This window comes from Rhinoderma darwinii, chromosome 1, assembly GCF_050947455.1.
Source record: "Rhinoderma darwinii isolate aRhiDar2 chromosome 1, aRhiDar2.hap1, whole genome shotgun sequence".
Classification (NCBI taxonomy): domain Eukaryota; kingdom Metazoa; phylum Chordata; class Amphibia; order Anura; family Rhinodermatidae; genus Rhinoderma; species Rhinoderma darwinii.
The window spans coordinates 280,967,845-280,986,567 of NC_134687.1; the positions used below are offsets into that span (position 1 = coordinate 280,967,845).

At 39.6% G+C, this 18,723-nt stretch overlaps 1 protein-coding gene across 4 annotated transcripts in view; it reads left to right on the forward strand.

Moving 5' to 3' along the window:
* LOC142761264 (kelch-like ECH-associated protein 1A) overlaps positions 1-18,723 on the forward strand; it is an 81,434-nt gene that overhangs the window by 52,453 nt on the left and 10,258 nt on the right. For all 4 annotated transcript variants that reach the window (XM_075864449.1, XM_075864463.1, XM_075864470.1 and 1 more), the window contains one exon: positions 803-979. In XM_075864449.1, coding sequence (XP_075720564.1) covers positions 803-979 — 177 coding nt within the window. The remainder of the gene's footprint in view (positions 1-802; positions 980-18,723) is intronic.

The window sequence follows — 18,723 nt, forward strand, 5'->3', positions numbered from 1 at the left end:
AACTTTCTGTTCTACAATTTTTTTTTATTAAAAATTAATTTCTGCAAAAAAAATATAAAAATTTCACCTCTACCTTTTTTGTTTTTTTTCAACTCCTGTGAAACGTCTAAAGGGTTAAGAAACTTTCTTAATGCTGTTTTGAATACTTTGAGGGATGAAATGTTTAAAATGGGGTGACTTATTGGGGATTTCTAATACATAAGGCCCTCAAAGCCACTTCACAACTGCACTGGTCCCTGAAAAAATAGCCATTTGACATTTTCTTGAAAATGTGAGAAATTGCTGCTAATGTTCTAAGCCTTGTAACTTCCTAGAAAAATAAAAGAATGGCATCATTTTTTGAAGAATCTAAACTAGACATTTGGGAATGTTAATTAGCAACTATTTTGTGTGGTATAACTGCCAGTCTTACAAGCAGATACATTTAAATATAGAAAAATGCAAATTTTCACAATTTTTCGCACAATTTTTGTGTTCTTCACAATTAAATACTGAATGTATCGAGCTCACTTTGCCAGTAACATAAAGTCCAATGTGTCACGAGAAAACCGTCTCCGAATCGCTTGGATAGGTAAAAACATTCCGAAGTTATTACCACATAAAGTGAAACATGTCAGATTTGAAAAATGAGGCTCTGTCAGGAAGGTCAAAAGTGGCCAAAGAGGGAAGGGGTAAACGGTTAATATAGGAGTGCCAAGCACCGTAGAAAATGATCTCACACAGAGAGTAAGAATTTGATTTATCATATCCATGTTTATGCTGACCATTGATTAATAATGGTAATTTTTTTTTCCTATGGCAGGAGTTGTATGTCTGGACAATTATATGTATACTGTTGGAGGATATGATGGCAATAATCAGCTAAACACTGTAGAACGATACAACATAGACCACGATTACTGGGAGTCTGTGGCACCAATGAAACACAAAAGGAGTGCACATGGCCTGGCTCTACACCAAGGAAAGATTTACGCACTTGGTAAGATTTTCTTTTACTGCATGGCAATGGAAAACTGCTCCACCTTTTTACAAAATTGCACAGTTGAAATGCAAATAAAAAGTTGAGTATCTTTGAAAATACTTTGCGTTACTGTTCTTGTATCGATTTAAAGTTATATCATGTGTTCTCCAATCATATACATATCTGCTCTTAATACTTGTTCAAAATTTTACTGTCATCTAAGCTCCCACAAAGCACTGCTTTCTGCAGAATTCTGAATCTACAGCCAATAAATCATCATATCGTTAAAAGTGGTACAGAATAAGTAAATTAAAGTATTTAGGAAGTGACTTACCTTTTTAAGTAGACTTAAAGGGGTATTCCCAAAACTACCATTATCTCCTATCCACAGGGTAGGTCATAATGGTCTTATCACTGGCTGCTCTACCCCTGGGACCCCCACTGATCACGAGAATGGGTGGTCCCAAACCCCCCTGTTCCTTCTCACTGTCCGACTGTAGTTAGGAGGACATTGAATGGAGCAGCAGTCGAGAATGCGCTCTACCGCTCCATTCAAAGTCTATGGGAATGACGGAAACCGTGGCGGATAAATGCTCGATCGCCACTCCATTCAAGCTCCCCCTCACTATAGGGGGTACAGTAAGGATTATCTGGGGGTTCAGTTTGGGTCCTAGCGGTGAGGGCAGCAGCAATCAGACAATTATCACCTATCCTTTGGATAGGTGATAATTCTCTAATCTGGGACGACACCTTTAGACCTTATTCACACGAACGTGTTATACGTCCGTGATACACGTATGTGCGCTGCGTAAAACTCACGACATGTCCTATACTTGCCCGTGTATCGCGCAGCACGCACCCATTGAAGTCAATGGGTGCGTGCAAATCGCGCACGGCACACGGAAGCACTTCCGGGTGCCGCGCGCTACAGTAGTAAAATAAAAGAAAATGCGAAAATCACGCAGCCACGCACCATATGCTGATGCCACATGGACCTTTTGCGCGCGCAAAACTGACACGTATGTGTGAATAAGGCCTTAAACTGTAAAATATTGTAAAAGAATGCATAAAAACACCAGTTTTATAGACAACCCAGACGAAATGAGCGAATTTCCCGAAATTCATTTCGGATGCGATTTTAACAAACTAGCCGTCAGATTTGATTCGTTGCGACTAAATTAGTTGAGAATCGAAATTTAACCGATTGCCCTGAAAAGTCGTGTATGACACTGACTTCTTTGACTGTATCCAACCATATTTACAGTGGATATAAAAAGTCTACACACCCCTGCTAAAATGCCAGGTTTATGTCATGTTACAAAATCAGTGCAAGATGAATCATTTCAGAACTTTTCCCACCTTTTAATGTCAACTATAATCTGTATAATTGTATTGAAAAACAAACTGGAATCTTTTTGGGTGGAAAAATTAAAATAAGGAACAAAAATCATATGGTTACATAAATATGCACACCCCTAAACTAATACTTTGTTGAATTACCCTTTGACTTTTTTGACCGCATCGCATTCAGTCTTTTTGGGTAGAAGTCTATCAGCATGGCACATCTTGACTTGGCAATTATTGCCCACTCTTCTTTGCAAAAGCACTCCAAATCTGTCAGATTGTGAGGGCATCTCCTGTGTACAGCCCTCTTCAGGTCACCCCACAGATTTCCAACGGGATTCAGGTTTGGACTTTGGCTTGGCCATTCCAAAACTTTGATCTTCTGGTGAAGCCATTCTTTTGTTGATTTGGAGGTATGCTTTCGGTCGTTGTCGTGCTGAAAGGTTAAAGTCCTCTTCAGCTTTTTATCAGAGGCCTGGGGGTTTTGTGCCAATATTGCCTGATATTTGGAACTGTTCATAATTCCCTCAACCTTGACTAAAGCCCCAGTTCCAGGTGCTGAAAAACAGCCTCAAAGCATAATGCTGCCTCCTCCGTGCTACATTGTGGGTATGGTGTTCTTCTGGTGATGTGCAGTGTTGGCTTTGCGCTAAACATACTTTTTGCAATTATGGCCAAAAAGATCAACCTTGGTCTCAACAGACCATAACACATTTTCCCACATGCTTTTGGGAGACTTGATGTAGGTCTTTGCAAAACATAGCCGGACTTGGATGTTTTTCTTTGTTAGAAAAAGGCTTATGTCTTGCCACCCAACCCCACAGCCCAGACATATAAAGAATACGCACTTCTATACGTGGGGCGCACTTCTATACTCTGGGTCACACGATTCTCCTCAAAACATGGGTAAGTGCATTTGCTGGACTCATATGGACACTATGTCATTTTTCTAAGGACACTAGTTTCTTTAGGCAAACGCGGGTCTAGATACTTTTCAACATTACTCAGTCTGGGTCTGTTGTACCTTCTGTATTTGCATTTATTTATGTAAATGTACCCTGTGTAGGAGGAATTTTGAACATTAACCCCTTCGCGCTCAGGTCAGTACTATTACGTCGCGCTAAGTACATCGTTCGCGCTCAGGTCAGTAATAGTACTGACCTGAGTAAACACGGCGCCATTTAATCCCGGCGCGTGCTTGAGCTGTGATAACTGCTGTTTCTGACAGCAGGCTATCACAGCTTAGTGTGCAGGGACCGATCGCGGTGGTCCCCGCCGATTAACCCCTTAGAAGCCGCGTTCAATAGCGATCGCGGCTTCTTAGGGGTTAAGCTGCCATCGCCGGCCTGCTACACGATAGCGGGCCGTGATGGCTACTATGGCAACCAGAATCCTAACAATGGACTCTGGCTACGCCATCGACGGAAGCCTAGTGGGTCCCGACAAAATCAGGACCCACTATGCTTGCTGTAAGCGAACAGCTGACAGCTCTAATACACTGCACTACGTATGTAGTGCAGTGTATTAGAATAGCGATCAGAGCCTCCTGCCCTCATGTCCCCTAGTGGGACAAAGTAAAAAAAGTGTGAAAAAGTAAAAAAAAGGTGTGTAAAAATAAGAAAATAAAAGATTTAAAAGTAATAAAAGTAAAAGTCCCCCTTTTTCCCTTATCAGTTCTTTATTATTAATAAAAATATATAAATAAACAAATAAACTATACATAATTGGTATCGCCGCGTCCGTAACGTCCTGAACTACAAAACAATGTCGTTATTTATCCCGCGCGGTGAACGCCGTAAGAGAAAATAATAATAAACCGTACCACAATCACAATTCTTTGGTCACTTCACCTCCCAAAAAATGGAATAAAAAGAGATCAAAAAGTCGCATGTACCTAAAAATGGTACTGATCGAAACTACAGTTCGTTACGCAAAAAATAAGACCTCGCACGACTTTCCTGATGGAAAAATAAAACAGTTCTGGCTCTTAGAATAAGGCAACACAAAAAATAAATTATATTTTACAAAATGTATTTTATTGTGCAAACGCCATAAGACATAAAATAAAACTATAAACATCTGGTATCGCCGTAATCGTATCGCCCCGCAGAATAAAGTGAATATGTCATTTATAGCGCACGGTGAACGCTGTAAAAAAAATTGAATAAATAACAATAGTAAAATTGCTGTTTTTTTAGTCACCACGCCACCTAAAATTAGAATAAAAACTGATCAAAAAGTCGCATGCACCCCAAGAAAACTACAATGGATTCCTCAAGGTCTCTAGTTTCCAAAAAGGGGTCACTTTTGGGGGGTTTCCACTGTTTTAGCACCACAAGACCTCTTCAAACCGGACATGGTGCCTAATAAATTAAATTAATTAAATGTCACCTCTACTTTGCTCTAAATTCCTGTGAAACACCTAAAGGGTTAATAAACTTTTTAAATGCGGTTGTGAATACTTTGAGGGGTCTAGTTTCTGAAATGGGGTGTTTGATAAGGGTGTCTTTGACCCGCTCTTCTTTGTAAAAATCTTTTAATACGGCTACATTGGAGGGTTTTCGAGCAAGAACTGCCCGTTTAACCCCTTCGCGCTCAGTGACGTATTATTCCGTCATGGTAACCACATAGTTCGCGCTCCATGACAGAATAGCAAGTCACGGGAGGAATGGCCATTTTGGCCGTCTTCCCGACACATACAGGAGTGTGACAGCTGCTGTCTTGTACAGCAGTTGCCACAGCTCCTATAGCGGGGACCAATCACTGTGTCCCCGCTGATTAACCCCTTGGAAACCGCGTTCAATAGCGTTCACGGCTTCTTAGGGGTCTAGTTTCTAAAATGGGGTGTTTGATAGGGGTTTCTAATATATAGGCCCCTCAAAGCAACTTCAGAACTGAACTGTAACCTAAAAAATAAAATAAAAATGAGGCAATACTTCGCTTCTTACATTATACTCATAATGAGCCGTGCCCACCCCGAGATGACCCCAGTTTTGACCGTTTGTATAAACGGAGACCCCTATTAGACCATTTCAGTGCCCGGTTTTCCCAGCATTCACCCCCGAGAAGTGTATTTCTATTGCTGAGTCCTTGGTACATTTGAAAGGGAGGCTTCAATTCCGCGAGTACCTGCCGGGTAAGAGTGCAAGGTATGGCGTGAAGATGTATAAGCTGTGCGAGAGTGCATCAGGGTATACCTACAGATTTAGGATATATTAAGGGAAGGACACCAGTACTCAGCCCCCAGAATGCCCCCCCTTACTGGGAGTTAATACAAAAATTGTGTGGGATTTGGTGCACCCACTGCTGGACCAGGGTTACCACCTCTACCTGGATAATTTTTATACCAGCGTCCCACTCTTCAACTGCCTCGCTTCCAGAAGTCCTGCGGCATGCGGCACTGCTAGAAGAAACCTGAGAGGCCTCCCTAAGACTCTGCTTGGGCAAACACTCAGAAGGGGTGAGAGCAGGGCACAATCTAGCAGCAACATATTGTGTGTCAAGTACAAGACCAGGGAGATGCCACACCAGTACCCATGTACCTGTACGAGGTACCAGTACAGAGACCCCCAAACTAGACTGCATCCTGGACTACAATAGGTACATGGGAGGGGTGGACTTGTCAGATCAAGTCCTGAAGCCTTACAGTACTTCTGGAAGCGGGGCCACAGGCATCGTACCAGGGCAACACTTTTTAGGAGAAGTTCCCCAAACTGGCAAGAAGGGAAAAAGTCAAAAGAGGTGCAGAGTCTGCTATAAGAGTGGGATAAGGAAGGACACAATATATCAATGTGACGCGTGTCCCGAAAAACCAGAGCTCTGTATGAAAGAGTGTTTTAAAATTTATCATCCATCCCTTTATTTTTAATTTACCCCAGTTTTACTCGCTCTGATCCACTTCGCACAGCTTACCCCTCCTCATCTTTCCCCTCTGAGCCCTGCTGTGTGCCCAGGCAGCTGATAACAGCCACATGTAGGGTATTGCCGTACCCGGGAGAGCCAACATTACAGTTTATGAGGTGTATATCTCCGGTGGCGCATGCTGGGCACAATATATCGGACACTGAATTGGCATATATGTATAGAAAATTGCAAATTTCACTCTGCACCAACTGCTGCACATTATCTTTTACACAATACCTGTGGGGTCAAAATGCTCACTACACCTCTAGATGAATGCCTTAAGGGGTGTAGATTTTAAAACAGGGTCACTTCTTGGGGGTTTCAACTGTACTGGTACCTCAGGGGCTTCTGCGTACAAGACTTAGCACCAGAAAGCTCCAGTAGGCCAAATGGTGGTCCTTTCATTCTGAGCCCTGCCGTGTGCCCAGGCAGCTAATAACAGCCACATGTAGGGTATTGCCGTACCCGGGAGAGCCCACATTACAGTTTATGGGGTGTATGTCTCCGGTGGCACATGCTGGGCACAATATATCGGACACTGACATGGCATATATATAGAAAATTGCAAATCTCACTCTGCACCATCTGCTGTGCATTATCTTTTACACAATACCTGTGGGGTCAAAATGCTCACTACACCTCTAGATGAATTCCTTAAGGGGTGTCGTTTCTGTGAAAATAAGAAATTCTGATCAAAAATGACATCTTATTGGAAAAATTGTCATTCTTTTAATTTCACAGCCCAATTCAAATACGCGCTGTGAAAAAACTACGGGGTCAAAATGGTAACAATAACCATAAATTAATTCCTTGAGGGGTGCAGTTTCCAAAATGGGGTCAGTTTTGGGGGATTCCTACTGTTTTGGCACCTCAACACCTCTCCAAACCTGGCATGCTGCCTAAAATGTATGCTAATAAAAAAGCACCACCAAAATGCACTAGGTGCTTCTTTGCTTCTGGGGCTTGTGTTTTAGTCCACGAGCGCACTAGAGCCACATGTGGGACATTTCTAAAAACTGAAGAATCTGGACAATACATATTTAGTTGTGTTTCTCTGGTAAAACCTTCTTTGTTACAGAAAAAAAATAGAATAAAATTGAAATTCAGAAAGAAAAATGAAATTTGCAAATTTCACCTCCACTTTGCTTTAATTCCTGTGAAATGCCTGAAGGGTTAAAAAACTTTCTAAATGCTGTTTTGAATACTTTGAGGGGTCTAGTTTTTAAAATGGGGTGCTTTATGGGGGTTTCTAATACATAGGCCCCACAAAGCCTCTTCAGAACTGAACAGGTACCTTAAAAAAAAGGCTTTTGAAATTTTCTTAAAAATATGAGAAATTGCTGTTTATGTTCTAAGCCTTGTAACGTCCAAGAAAAATAAAATAATGTTCAAAAAACGATGCCAATCTAAAGTAGACATATGGGAAATGTGAACTAGTAACTATTTTGGGTGGTATAACCGTCTGTTTTTCAAGCAGATGCATTTAAATTCTGAAAAATGCTATTTTTTCTAAATTTTCTCTAAATTTTGCAATTTTTCTCAAATAAAGACTGAATATATCGACCAAATTTTACCACGAACATGAAGCCCAAAGTGTCACGAGAAAACAATCTCGGAATCACTTGGATAGGTTTAAGCATTCCGACGTTATTACCACATAAAGTGAAATATGTCAGATTTGAAAAATGGGCTCTGAGCCTTAAGGCCCAAACTAGGCTGTGTCCTTAAGGGGTTAATAAAGTTTATATGCTTAAATGTAATTCAATATACTCTGTTCAATATAGGTACTTGTGACTTAGTCAAGGATTTAATTTTAGATTCTCTGTTCTTGTAATTTTATGTATCTGATGCTATTAATAAAGATGTGTAATTTTTTCATATGTGGATATATATATGGACTCTTTTTCTCTAGTTTATCATATAAAGAATACGGGAGATTGTTGTCACATGCACTACACAACGTGTACCTGCCCAGAAAGTTATGCAGCTCCTTTAATGTTGCTGTAGGCCTCTTGGTAGCCTCCCGGACCTATTTTCATCTTGTCTTTTCATCAAGTTTTGAGCGACGTCCAGTTCTTGGTAATGTCACTGTTGTGCAAAATGTAATCCACTTCTTGATGACAGTCTTCACGGTGTTCCATAGTATATCTAATGACTTGGAAATTCTTTGGTATGCTTCTCCTGACTGATGCCTTTCAACAATCAGATCCCTTTGATATGTTGTAAGCTCTTTATGGACCATGGCTTTTGCTGTCACATACAACAAAGAAAATGTCAGGAAAATCCTAATAGAACAGCTGAACTTTATACAGGGTTACTCATAATCACTTTAAATAATAGCAGCTCTGTACTGACTACTATTTAACATGAGTTTAAATGTGATTGGCTAATTTTGAACATAACCACGTCCCTAATTATAAAAGGGTGCTTACACTTCTGCAACCACATTATTGTAGTTTTGTTATTTTTATTTTTCCCTTCTAAATTATTTCAGTTTGTTTTTCAATGGAATTGTACAGATTGTGGGTCACATTAAAGGTGGAAAAAGTTCTGAAATGATTTATCTTGTACTGATTTTTTGACATGACAAAAACCTGGCATTTTAACGGGTGTGTAGACTTTTTATATCCACTGTATGTACCCCTACCTGTTTATATTTATTGGCCAGTAACCTACAAAACCCACACCAGATGAGATTTCTAGCCATATTTATTATTGCACTGCCTCAAACGGCAAACTTATCAAATAATTGCATACTATAATACATAAATAAATACCTTCGTATCAAATTGCACATAATTTAACCCCTTCCCGCTGCAGCCACTTTTGGCCTTCCTGACAGAGCCTTATTTATTAAATCTGACATGTCACTTTATGTGGTAATAACTTTGGAATGCTTTTACCTATCCAAGCGATTTTGAGATTGTTTTCTTATGACGCATTGGACTTTAAAATTTGGTCGATCCATTCAGTATTTAAGTGTGAAAAACACCAAAATTTAGCCAAAAATTAGCTTTTTTCTAAATTTAAATCTATCTGCTTGTAAGACAGATAGTAATACCACACAAAATAGTTGCTAATTAACATTTCCCATATGTCTACTTTAGATTGGCATCGTTTTTTGAACATCCTTTTATTTTTCTAGGACGCTACAAGGCTTAGAACTTTAGCAGAAATTTCTCACATTTTCTAGAAAATTTCAAATGGCTATTTTTACGGGGACCAGTTCAATTTTGAAGTGGCTTTGAGGGGCCTATACTATACAAACCCCCCATAAATCACCCCATTTTAAAAACTGCACCACTCAAAGTATACAAAACAGCATTTAGAAAGTTTCTTAACCCTTTAGACATTTCACAAGAATTAAAGCAAAGTAGTAGTGAAATGTACAAATTTATTTATTTTTTTGCAGAAATTCATAGTTAATCATTTTTTTTCTGTAACACAGAAGGTTTTACCAGAGAAGCGCAACTCAATATTTATTGCCCAGATTCTGCAGTTTTTAGAAATGCTCCACATGTGGCCCTAGTTTGCTAATGTACTGAAACACAGGCCTCAGAAGCAAAGGAGCACCTAGAGGGTTTTGGGGCCTTATTTTTATTAGAATATATTTTAGGCACCATGCCAGGTTTGAAAAGGTCTTGCGATGCAAAAACAAAGGAAACACCCCAAAAAAAAAACACCATTTTGGAAACTACACCCCGCAAGAAATTCATCTAGGGGTGGAATGAGCATTTTAACCCCACAGGTGTTTCATAGATTTTATTAGAATTTGGATGTGAAAATGAAAATAATTAAATTTTTTCCAATAAGATGTAGTTTTAGCGAAAAAACAATGGCCACAAGCAATAAATCAGAAAAATGCCCCTAACATCTGTAAAGCAACTTCTCTGGAGTACGGAAATACCCCATATGTGGTCATAAACTGCTATTTGGGCACACAGTAGGGATCAGCAGAGGAGTGCCATTTGGCTTTTGAAGCACATATATTACTGGATTGGATTCTGGGCACTATGTCGCATTTGCAAAGCCCATGTGGAACCAAATCTGTGGAAATCCCACAGAAGTGACCCCATTTTTGAAACTACACCCCTCAAGGTATTCACCTAGGGGTGTTAGTGAGCATGTTAACCCCACAGGTGTTTTGCAGAAATTAGTGTGCGCTCGATGTTGCAGAGTGAAAATGGGAATTTTTACCATAAATTTGCCAATATGTGGTGCCCAGCTGGTGCCACCATAATAAGACAGCTCTCTAATTATTATGCAGTGTTTCCCGGTTTTAGAAACACCCCACATGTGGCCCTAATCTTTTGCCTGGACATTCGACAGGGCTCAGGAGTGAAAGAGTACCATGTGAAATTGAGGCCTAATTTGACGATTTACAAAGTATTGGTTCACAATTGCAGGGCTCTGATGTGAAGTAATAAAAGAAACCCCTGAGAAGTGACCCCATTTTGGAAACTACACCCCTTATAGGCATTTATTAAGGGGTATAGTGAGCATTTTCACCCCACAGGTCTTTTCCATTAATGAATGCACTGTGGATTGTGGAAAGTAAAAATTTTAATTTTTCCCTAGATATGCCATTTCAGTGGCAAATATGTCGTGCCCAACTTCTGCCACTGGAGACAAACCCTAAAAATTGTTAAAAGGGTTCTCCCGGGTATGGTGATGTCATATATGTGGCAGTAAACTGCTGTTTGGGCACGCTGTAGGGCTCAGAAGGGAGGAAGTGCGATTTGGCTTTTGGCGTGTGGATTTTCCTTGGTAGTAGTTTTGTTTGGAGTTTTACTTGTATTTCAGTTTATAATGTGGGGGTATATGTAAGCTGGGCAGAGTATATTAGGGGCATAGTCAGGTGGTATAATAATGGGGTAAAAAATAAATAAAAAAATACATAGATGTGTATAACACTGTGAAGCAATCCTTTATGCACAGGCCAGTGTCGCACTGGTAAATTGTGTCCTTTCTTATCCCCCTTTTGATCCAAACTCTGCACCTTTGCAGTTTGGGGAATTTTGCCAGGAAAGTATTGTCCTTGTATAATACGGGCACCCTCGTTTCCAGCAGATATGTTTGGGTCCTACCCTTCCTGGTTCCCTAATTTTAGGGCCTTAATAAATCGCCTCTTTTCATATACGTAGTGGTATGAGGGCTGTTTTTTTTTTGTTTTTTTGCAGGACGAGCTGTAGTTCTTATTGGTACCATGTTGGGGTACCTACAACATTTTCATCACCTTTTATCCTATTTTTTTGGGAGGCAATGGTGACCCAAGAACAGCAATTCTGGCATAGTTTTTTTTATTTATTTATATATATATATATATATATATATATATATATATATATATACAGCGTTCACCATTCGTTTATAAATTACAGGTTAACTTTACTCTGCGGGTCAGTAGGATTCCGGCGATACCAAATTTATAGCACTTTTTTATGTTTTACAAGTTTTTGCACAATAAAATTACTTTTGTAAAAAAATGTATTTTTTTTGTCGCCATGTTGTGAGAACCATAACATTTAAATTTTTTAGTCGGTGCAGCTGTATGAGGGCTTGTTTTTTGGGAGACAAGTTATAGTTTTTATAGGTACCATTTTTGGATACATATGACTTGTTGATCACTTTTTATTCCTATTTTTGTAGGGCAATGTGACCAAAAACCAGTAATTTTGGCATTGTCTTTTACGTTTTTTTTTTTCACGCTGTTCACCGCGTGGAATAAATAACATAATAAATGTATAGTTATGCATCTGTGTACCAACAACCTGCATGCATCATATGTCATAGGGGGAACTACACTAGGGGATTCATTTGTTGAGAAGGATCTGGATGTACTTGTAAATCATAAACTAAATAACAGCATGCAATGTCAATCCGCTGCTTCAAAGGCCAGCAAGATATTGTTGTGTATTAAGAGGCATGGACTCGCGGGACAGTGATGTAATATTACCACTTTACAAAGCGTTAGTGAGGCCTCATCTAGAATATGCAGTTCAGTTCTGGGCTCCAGTTCATAGAAAGGATGCCCTGGAGTTGGAAAAAATACAAAGAAGAGCAACGAAGCTAATAAGGGGCATGGAGAATCTAAGTTATGAGGAAAGATTAAACCTATTTAGCCTTGAAAAAAGACAACTAAGGGGGGACATGATTAACTGATATAAATATATTAATGGCACATACAAAAATATGGTGAAATCCTGTTCCATGTAAAAGCCCCTCAAAAAACAAGAGGACACTCCCTCCGTCTGGAGAAAAAAAGGTTCAACCTGCAGAGGCGACAAGCTTTCTTTACTGTGAGAACTGTGAATCTATGGAATAGTCTACCGCAGGAGCTGGTCACAGCAGGGACAGTAGATGGCTTTAAAAAAGGCTTAGCTAATTTCCTAGAACTAAAAAATATTCGCTCCTATGTGTAGAAATTTTTACCTTCCCTTTTTCCAACCCTTGGTTGAACTTACTAACTATGTAATAATATTTTTAGAGTTCAGGCCGTTGCGGGCGCAGCGATAGCAAATATGTATGGTTTATTTATTTTTTTCAATAATAAAGGACTTGATAACAGAAAAAGGGCGATTTTGTGTTTTATTTTATTGCTTGAAACTTTTATTATATATTTTACAACTTTTTTTTGTTACGTCCCACTAGGGGACTTGAAAGTCTAAGTGTCTGTTTTGTTTTGTTTTCTAATACATTGCACTACCTATGTAGTGCAATGTATTAAATCTGTCAGTCATTCACTGACAGCAAGCCGAATAGGCTTCGCCTCCGGGCGGGGCCTAATCGGCTTTCGTAATGGCAGAGCCGGAGGCCATTGTTAGCAGTCGGCTTGGCTGGGGTGCCGATCTGCTACCAACCTCTTAGATGCAGCGATCGCTGCGTCTAAGGAGTTAATGTCAGGGATCGGAGCTATCTCTGGTTCCTACCGTTACAGTTGGATGTCGGTTGTAACATACAGGGGACATCCACCGCTGATGAGCATGTTGCCGTCGGCAGGGCCTGGAAGGCTTCCGTATTTGGCAGACCGGGAGGCCAGTATTAGGCCTCCGGTTGACATTCGAGCCACTGGGACCCCGGAAATTTCATTGCAGTATCGAATTTTAAATTAAAGTACATTAGTAAGTGACTTCTTTTTACATCAAAATATTAATGCAATGTAATTTTTAGTACCCAAATAACCACTGTAAAGTTAATTAGGATGGACCCAGAGCCGGGGAGGGAGTTCCAGGTGTCATGTAGGTGGACCGCAGGGACCATTGGACAAGAAAACAGTCAATGGAATTGGAACAGACAGCTACCATTCTCTCCATGATGTAGTCCATTTTAACTAAATTAATAAATTACGCTATAGTGAGGGGATCAGAAGACTTCCACGACCTAGCAATCCGTAGTCTAGCAGCCAGAATTATATGGCCTATTACACAGCGAAGTTCAGCTGGAAATAAGAAAGGTCAATAAAACACAGAGCTCATGTGGGGGTTGGGGAAATCATAAACTGTAAAATAGAGGAAATGAAAGAAAATGTGGCTTTCCAGAAGTTATACGCCATGGACAATTCCCCCAGACATGTAGGTAATTACCTGACAAACTATAACCCCTCCAACATAAAGGAGTATAGAATGGATTGACTTCAGTAATTTGTGAAGGTGTTTACCTAAGTAGAATTTATTGTGCTGTCTCCCAGTGGCTAGCACCTTTGAAGAAGTGCTTAACCCCTTTGGGACAAAGGCATTTTTTTATTTTTCATTTTCGTTTTTTCACTCCCCGCATTCCAAGAGCCATAACTTTTTTATTTTTCCGTCAATAGAGTGGTGTGATGGCTTATTTTTTGCAGGAGGAGTTGTAGTTTTGGTACCATTTATAGTTCCATATAATGTACTGGGAAACTGAAAAATAATTCTTTGCGGGCAAAAAACTGCGATTCCTCAATAGTTTTTTTGGGTTTTGTTTTTACGGCTTATTTTACGACAACTTATCTTTATTCTGTGGCTCAATTTGATTACGGTGATACCAAATTCATATAGTTTTTTGTTTATATTTTAGTACTTTTATTGAGAATAATCTTTTTGTTAAAAAAATAAATGTTTTGTGTCACCACATTCTGAGAACTCTTATTTTTTCACCGATTGGGCGATGTGAGGTCTTATTTTTTGCGGGACGGGCTGTAGTTTTTATTGGTACCATTTTTTGGTACGTAGAACTTTTTGATCACTTTTTTTTTTTTTAAAGCTAAGTTGACCAAAAAACTGCGATTCTGGCGTTTTCCATTGTTAATTTTTTACGGCATTCATGGTGCGCGTTAACGCTATATTGTTATAGTTCAGACTTTTACGGACGCAGTGATACCAATTTTGTTTTACTTTTTCTATTTTTTACATTACTTAAAGAGGCTCTGTCACCAGATTTTGCCACCCCTATCTCCTATTGCAGCAGATCGGCGCTGCAATGGAGATAAGAGTAACGTTCTTTGTTTTTTTTAAACAAGCATTTTTGGCCAAGTTATGACCATTTTTATATTTATGTAAATGAGGCTTTTTAAAGTACAACTGGGCGTGCATTGTGTTCGTTACATCTGCGCGTGTATTATGTGCGTACATCTGGGCGTTTTTACTTCTTTTACTAGCTGGGCGTTGTGTATAGAAGTATCATCCACTTCTCTTCACAACGCTGTGACGTCACTCACTTCCTGCCCCAGGTCCTGCATCGTGTCGGACCAGTGAAGACACATCGGCACCAGAGGCTACAGTTGATTCTGCAGCAGCATTAGCGTTTGCAGGTAAGTAGCTACATCGACTTACCTGCAAACGCCGATGCTGCTGCAGAATCAAATGTAGCCTCTGGTGCCGATGTGTCCTCGCTGGTCCGACACGATGCAGGACCTGGGGCAGGAAGTGAGTGACGTCACAGCGTGATCTCTCGAGAACACGCTGTGTCTTTGCACTGCCAGAAGCTGGGCGTTGTGAAGAGAAGTGGATGATACTTCTATACACAACGCCCAGCTAGTAAAAGAAGTAAAAACGCCCAGATGTAACGAACACAATACACGCCCAGTTGTACTTTTACTTTAAACACGCCCAGTTGTACTTTAGAAAGCCTCATTTACATAAATATAAAAATGGTCATAACTTGGCCAAAAATGCTAGTTTTAAAAAAAACAAAAAAAAAACGTTACTCTTATCTCCATTGCAGCGCCGATCTGCTGCAATAGGAGATAGGGGTTGCAAAATCTGGTGACAGAGCCTCTTTAAGGGGGAAAATGGGAAAAAGAGGTTTTGTTTTTTTTTACTTTTAATATTACTTTTTTTCATACACTTTATTAGCCCCCCTAGGGGACTTGAACCAACGATCGTCCGTGCATTGCTACATCGATTTCCGGAAAAAGCCGAACAGAAACTAAGCGGCTGAGCGCTTATACGAGCACTTCTGCTGCTTAGTTTTAGCGATTAATGGGGGTTTCAGTGCTCGGACCACCACCACCAATAAAAACTTCTGACATGTCACTATGACATGTCAGAAGTTGTTTGAGCGTCCCAGTGGATGGCAGAGTACCAGTCCTGTAGTGAAATATCTAAGCCTAGATCTGCTTCCCATTTTAGCAAATAACCTGGTTTGATTAACCCCTTCCCGACCACCCCACGTAGATTAACGGGCTACAGAGCTGGTCCTTGTGCCTGCAGCCCGTTAATCTACGTGTGCTCCTAATAGAGCACACAGACGCTCCCCGCAGCCTGCCATCTCCCAGTACAGGCTGCTACTAGCAGCCTTAGTACTGGGGGAAAACATCGGGTCGGATCACAGCGGTGATCCGAACCGATTAACCCCTTAATTGCGGCAGTCAATAGTGACTGCCGCATTTAAGTTGTTATGGCAACATCGGCACCCCGCTAGGCGATTGCGGGGGGCGATTGCTATGGCAACCGGAAGCCTAACAAAGGCTTCGGGTCTGCCATTTATTGAAGGCGATTACGTCCTGCCAGAGGCAAGACCTAAGAGGCCTCCTGTCAGTGTGAAACTGATAGGTATAATACCCTGCAATTCATAGGAATTGTAGGGTATTATAACAACGATCCAACAATTGGATCTTCAAGTCCCTAGAAGGACTAAAAAAAAAAAGTTACAAAAAATGTACAAAAGTAAAATGTCTAAATAATAAAATTTCAAAATTGCCTTTTTTCCCTTATAAAGTCCTTTACTATTGGAAAAAAATGAAAAAAATAAATAAACTATGCATAATTGGTATCGCTGTGTCCGTAACGGCCTGAACTATAAACATATAATGTAATTTATCCCGCACGGTGACCGCCCAAAAAAAATAATTAAAAAACTACCGGAATCGCTATTTTTAGTCACTTCAGCTCCCAAATAATTTTCATAAATAGGGATCAAAAAGTCGCATGTACCCAAAAATTTTACCGAAAAAAACTACAGTTTGTTCCGCAAACAGCAAGCCCTCACACAACTTTCCTGATAGAAAAATAAAAAAGTTGTGGCTCTTAGAATATGGCGACACAAAAACGCCAATTTTTTTTAAAACCGTGATTTTATCGTGCAAACACCATAAAACATAAAAAAAAACCTATATACATATGGTATCGCCGTAATCGACCCGCAGAATAAATTAAATATGTCATTTATAGCGCCCGGTGAACGCCGTAAAAACACAATAGAAGTTTTGACGGCCTAATTCAGCAAAAAACCTATGGGATCAAAATGCTCACTATACCCCTAGACAAATTCTTTTTAGGGCTGCAGTTTCCCAAATCGGGTCACTTCTGGGGGTTGTCCACGGTTTTGGTCCCTCAGGGGCTTTGCAAATGCGACATGACACCTGAAAACCAATTGAGTAAACTTGATCTCCAATAGCCAAATAGCGCTTTTGAGCCCTGCTGTGCATCCAAACAGCCGTTTATTACCACATATGGGGTATTGCCGTAATCGGGACAAATTTCTTTACAAATCGTGGGGTGCTTTTTCTTCTTTATTGCTTGTAAAAATGTATAAATGTAAAAATGTATAATTTCTAAGTTTTATTGGAAAAAACTTAGATTTTCATTTTTACGGACTAATTCCACATAATTCAGGAAAAAACCTGTGGGGTTAAAATTCTCATTACACCCCTTGATGAATTCCTTGAGATGTGTAGTTTGCCAAATGGTGTCTTTTTGGAGGCGTTTCCACTGTTTTGGCCCCACGAGACCTCTTCAAACCTGACATGGTGCCTAAAATATATTCTAATAAAAAGGAGGCCCCAAAATCCACTAGGTGCTCCTTTGCTTCTGAGGCCTGTGGTTCAGTCTATTAGTGCACTAGAGCTATATGTGGGATATTTCTAAAAACTGCACAATCCGGGTAATATATATTGAGTTGCGTTTCTCTGGTAAATCCTTTTGTGTTACAGAAAAAAATGGATTAAAATAAATTTTCCGACAAAAAAAAGAAATTTGTAAATTTCCCCTCTACTTTGCTTTAATTCTTGTGAAATACCTAAAGGGTTAAGAAACTTTCTAAATGCTGTATTAAATACTTTGAGGGGTGTTTTTAAAATTGGGTGACTTATGGGGTTTCTATATATAAGGCCCTCAAAGCCACTTCAGAACTGAACTGGTACCTATAAAAATAGGTTTTCGTAATTTTCTTGAAAATGTGAGAAATTGCTGCTAAAGTTCTAAGCCTTGTAACGTCATAGAAAAATAAAATAATGTTCAAAAAACAATGCAAATATAAAGTAGACATATGTAATATGTGAAATAGTAACTATTTTGTGTGGTATTACTGTCTGTCTTACAAGCAGATACATTTAAAATGAGAAAAATCATAATTTTTGCAAATTTTCTCTACATTTTGGGGTTTTTCACAAATAAGCAATGAATTTATTGACCAAATTTTTCCACTAGCATAAAGTACAATATGTCACGAGAAAACAATCTCAGAATCGCTTAGATAGGCAAAAGCATTCCGGAGTTATTACCACATAAAGAGAACGAAAAAAGCCAAAATGCCACGGAAATATTGAAAAAGTACAAAATAGTTTATTGGGACATACAACACAAAAATTACAATTGTTAAAATATAAGGAGATCTAAAAAGATACAGTGTGGGATATAATCCCGGTGAGTTGGGGTGTCCCACAATGATAATCTCCCATGGCATGGTGTACATGACGAATAAACATGTTAATGTTACCAGAATGTTATGATGTAAAGAGCATAAATACAACAATCAATCAGATTACGGTGAATACAGTTGAATCCAGGTATATTTAGTACATCATATATGAATAGGCTGTATAGCTCAGAGAAGTACCCAGGGTCATGGGGTTAAAAACCCTATACTGCCCAGGTGAAAGTGAATATGAGAGAGACGTCATAGATACACCCAGCTAGAGGGGAAGATAAGATAGAAGTTAGGAATGCACGTGGATCCACAGAGGATCCACTGATTAGTTTATATAGTAGGCTTACCCATTAAAGTAGGAGTATGTGTTCCCACACTGCAACCTGGGGCGATATCAT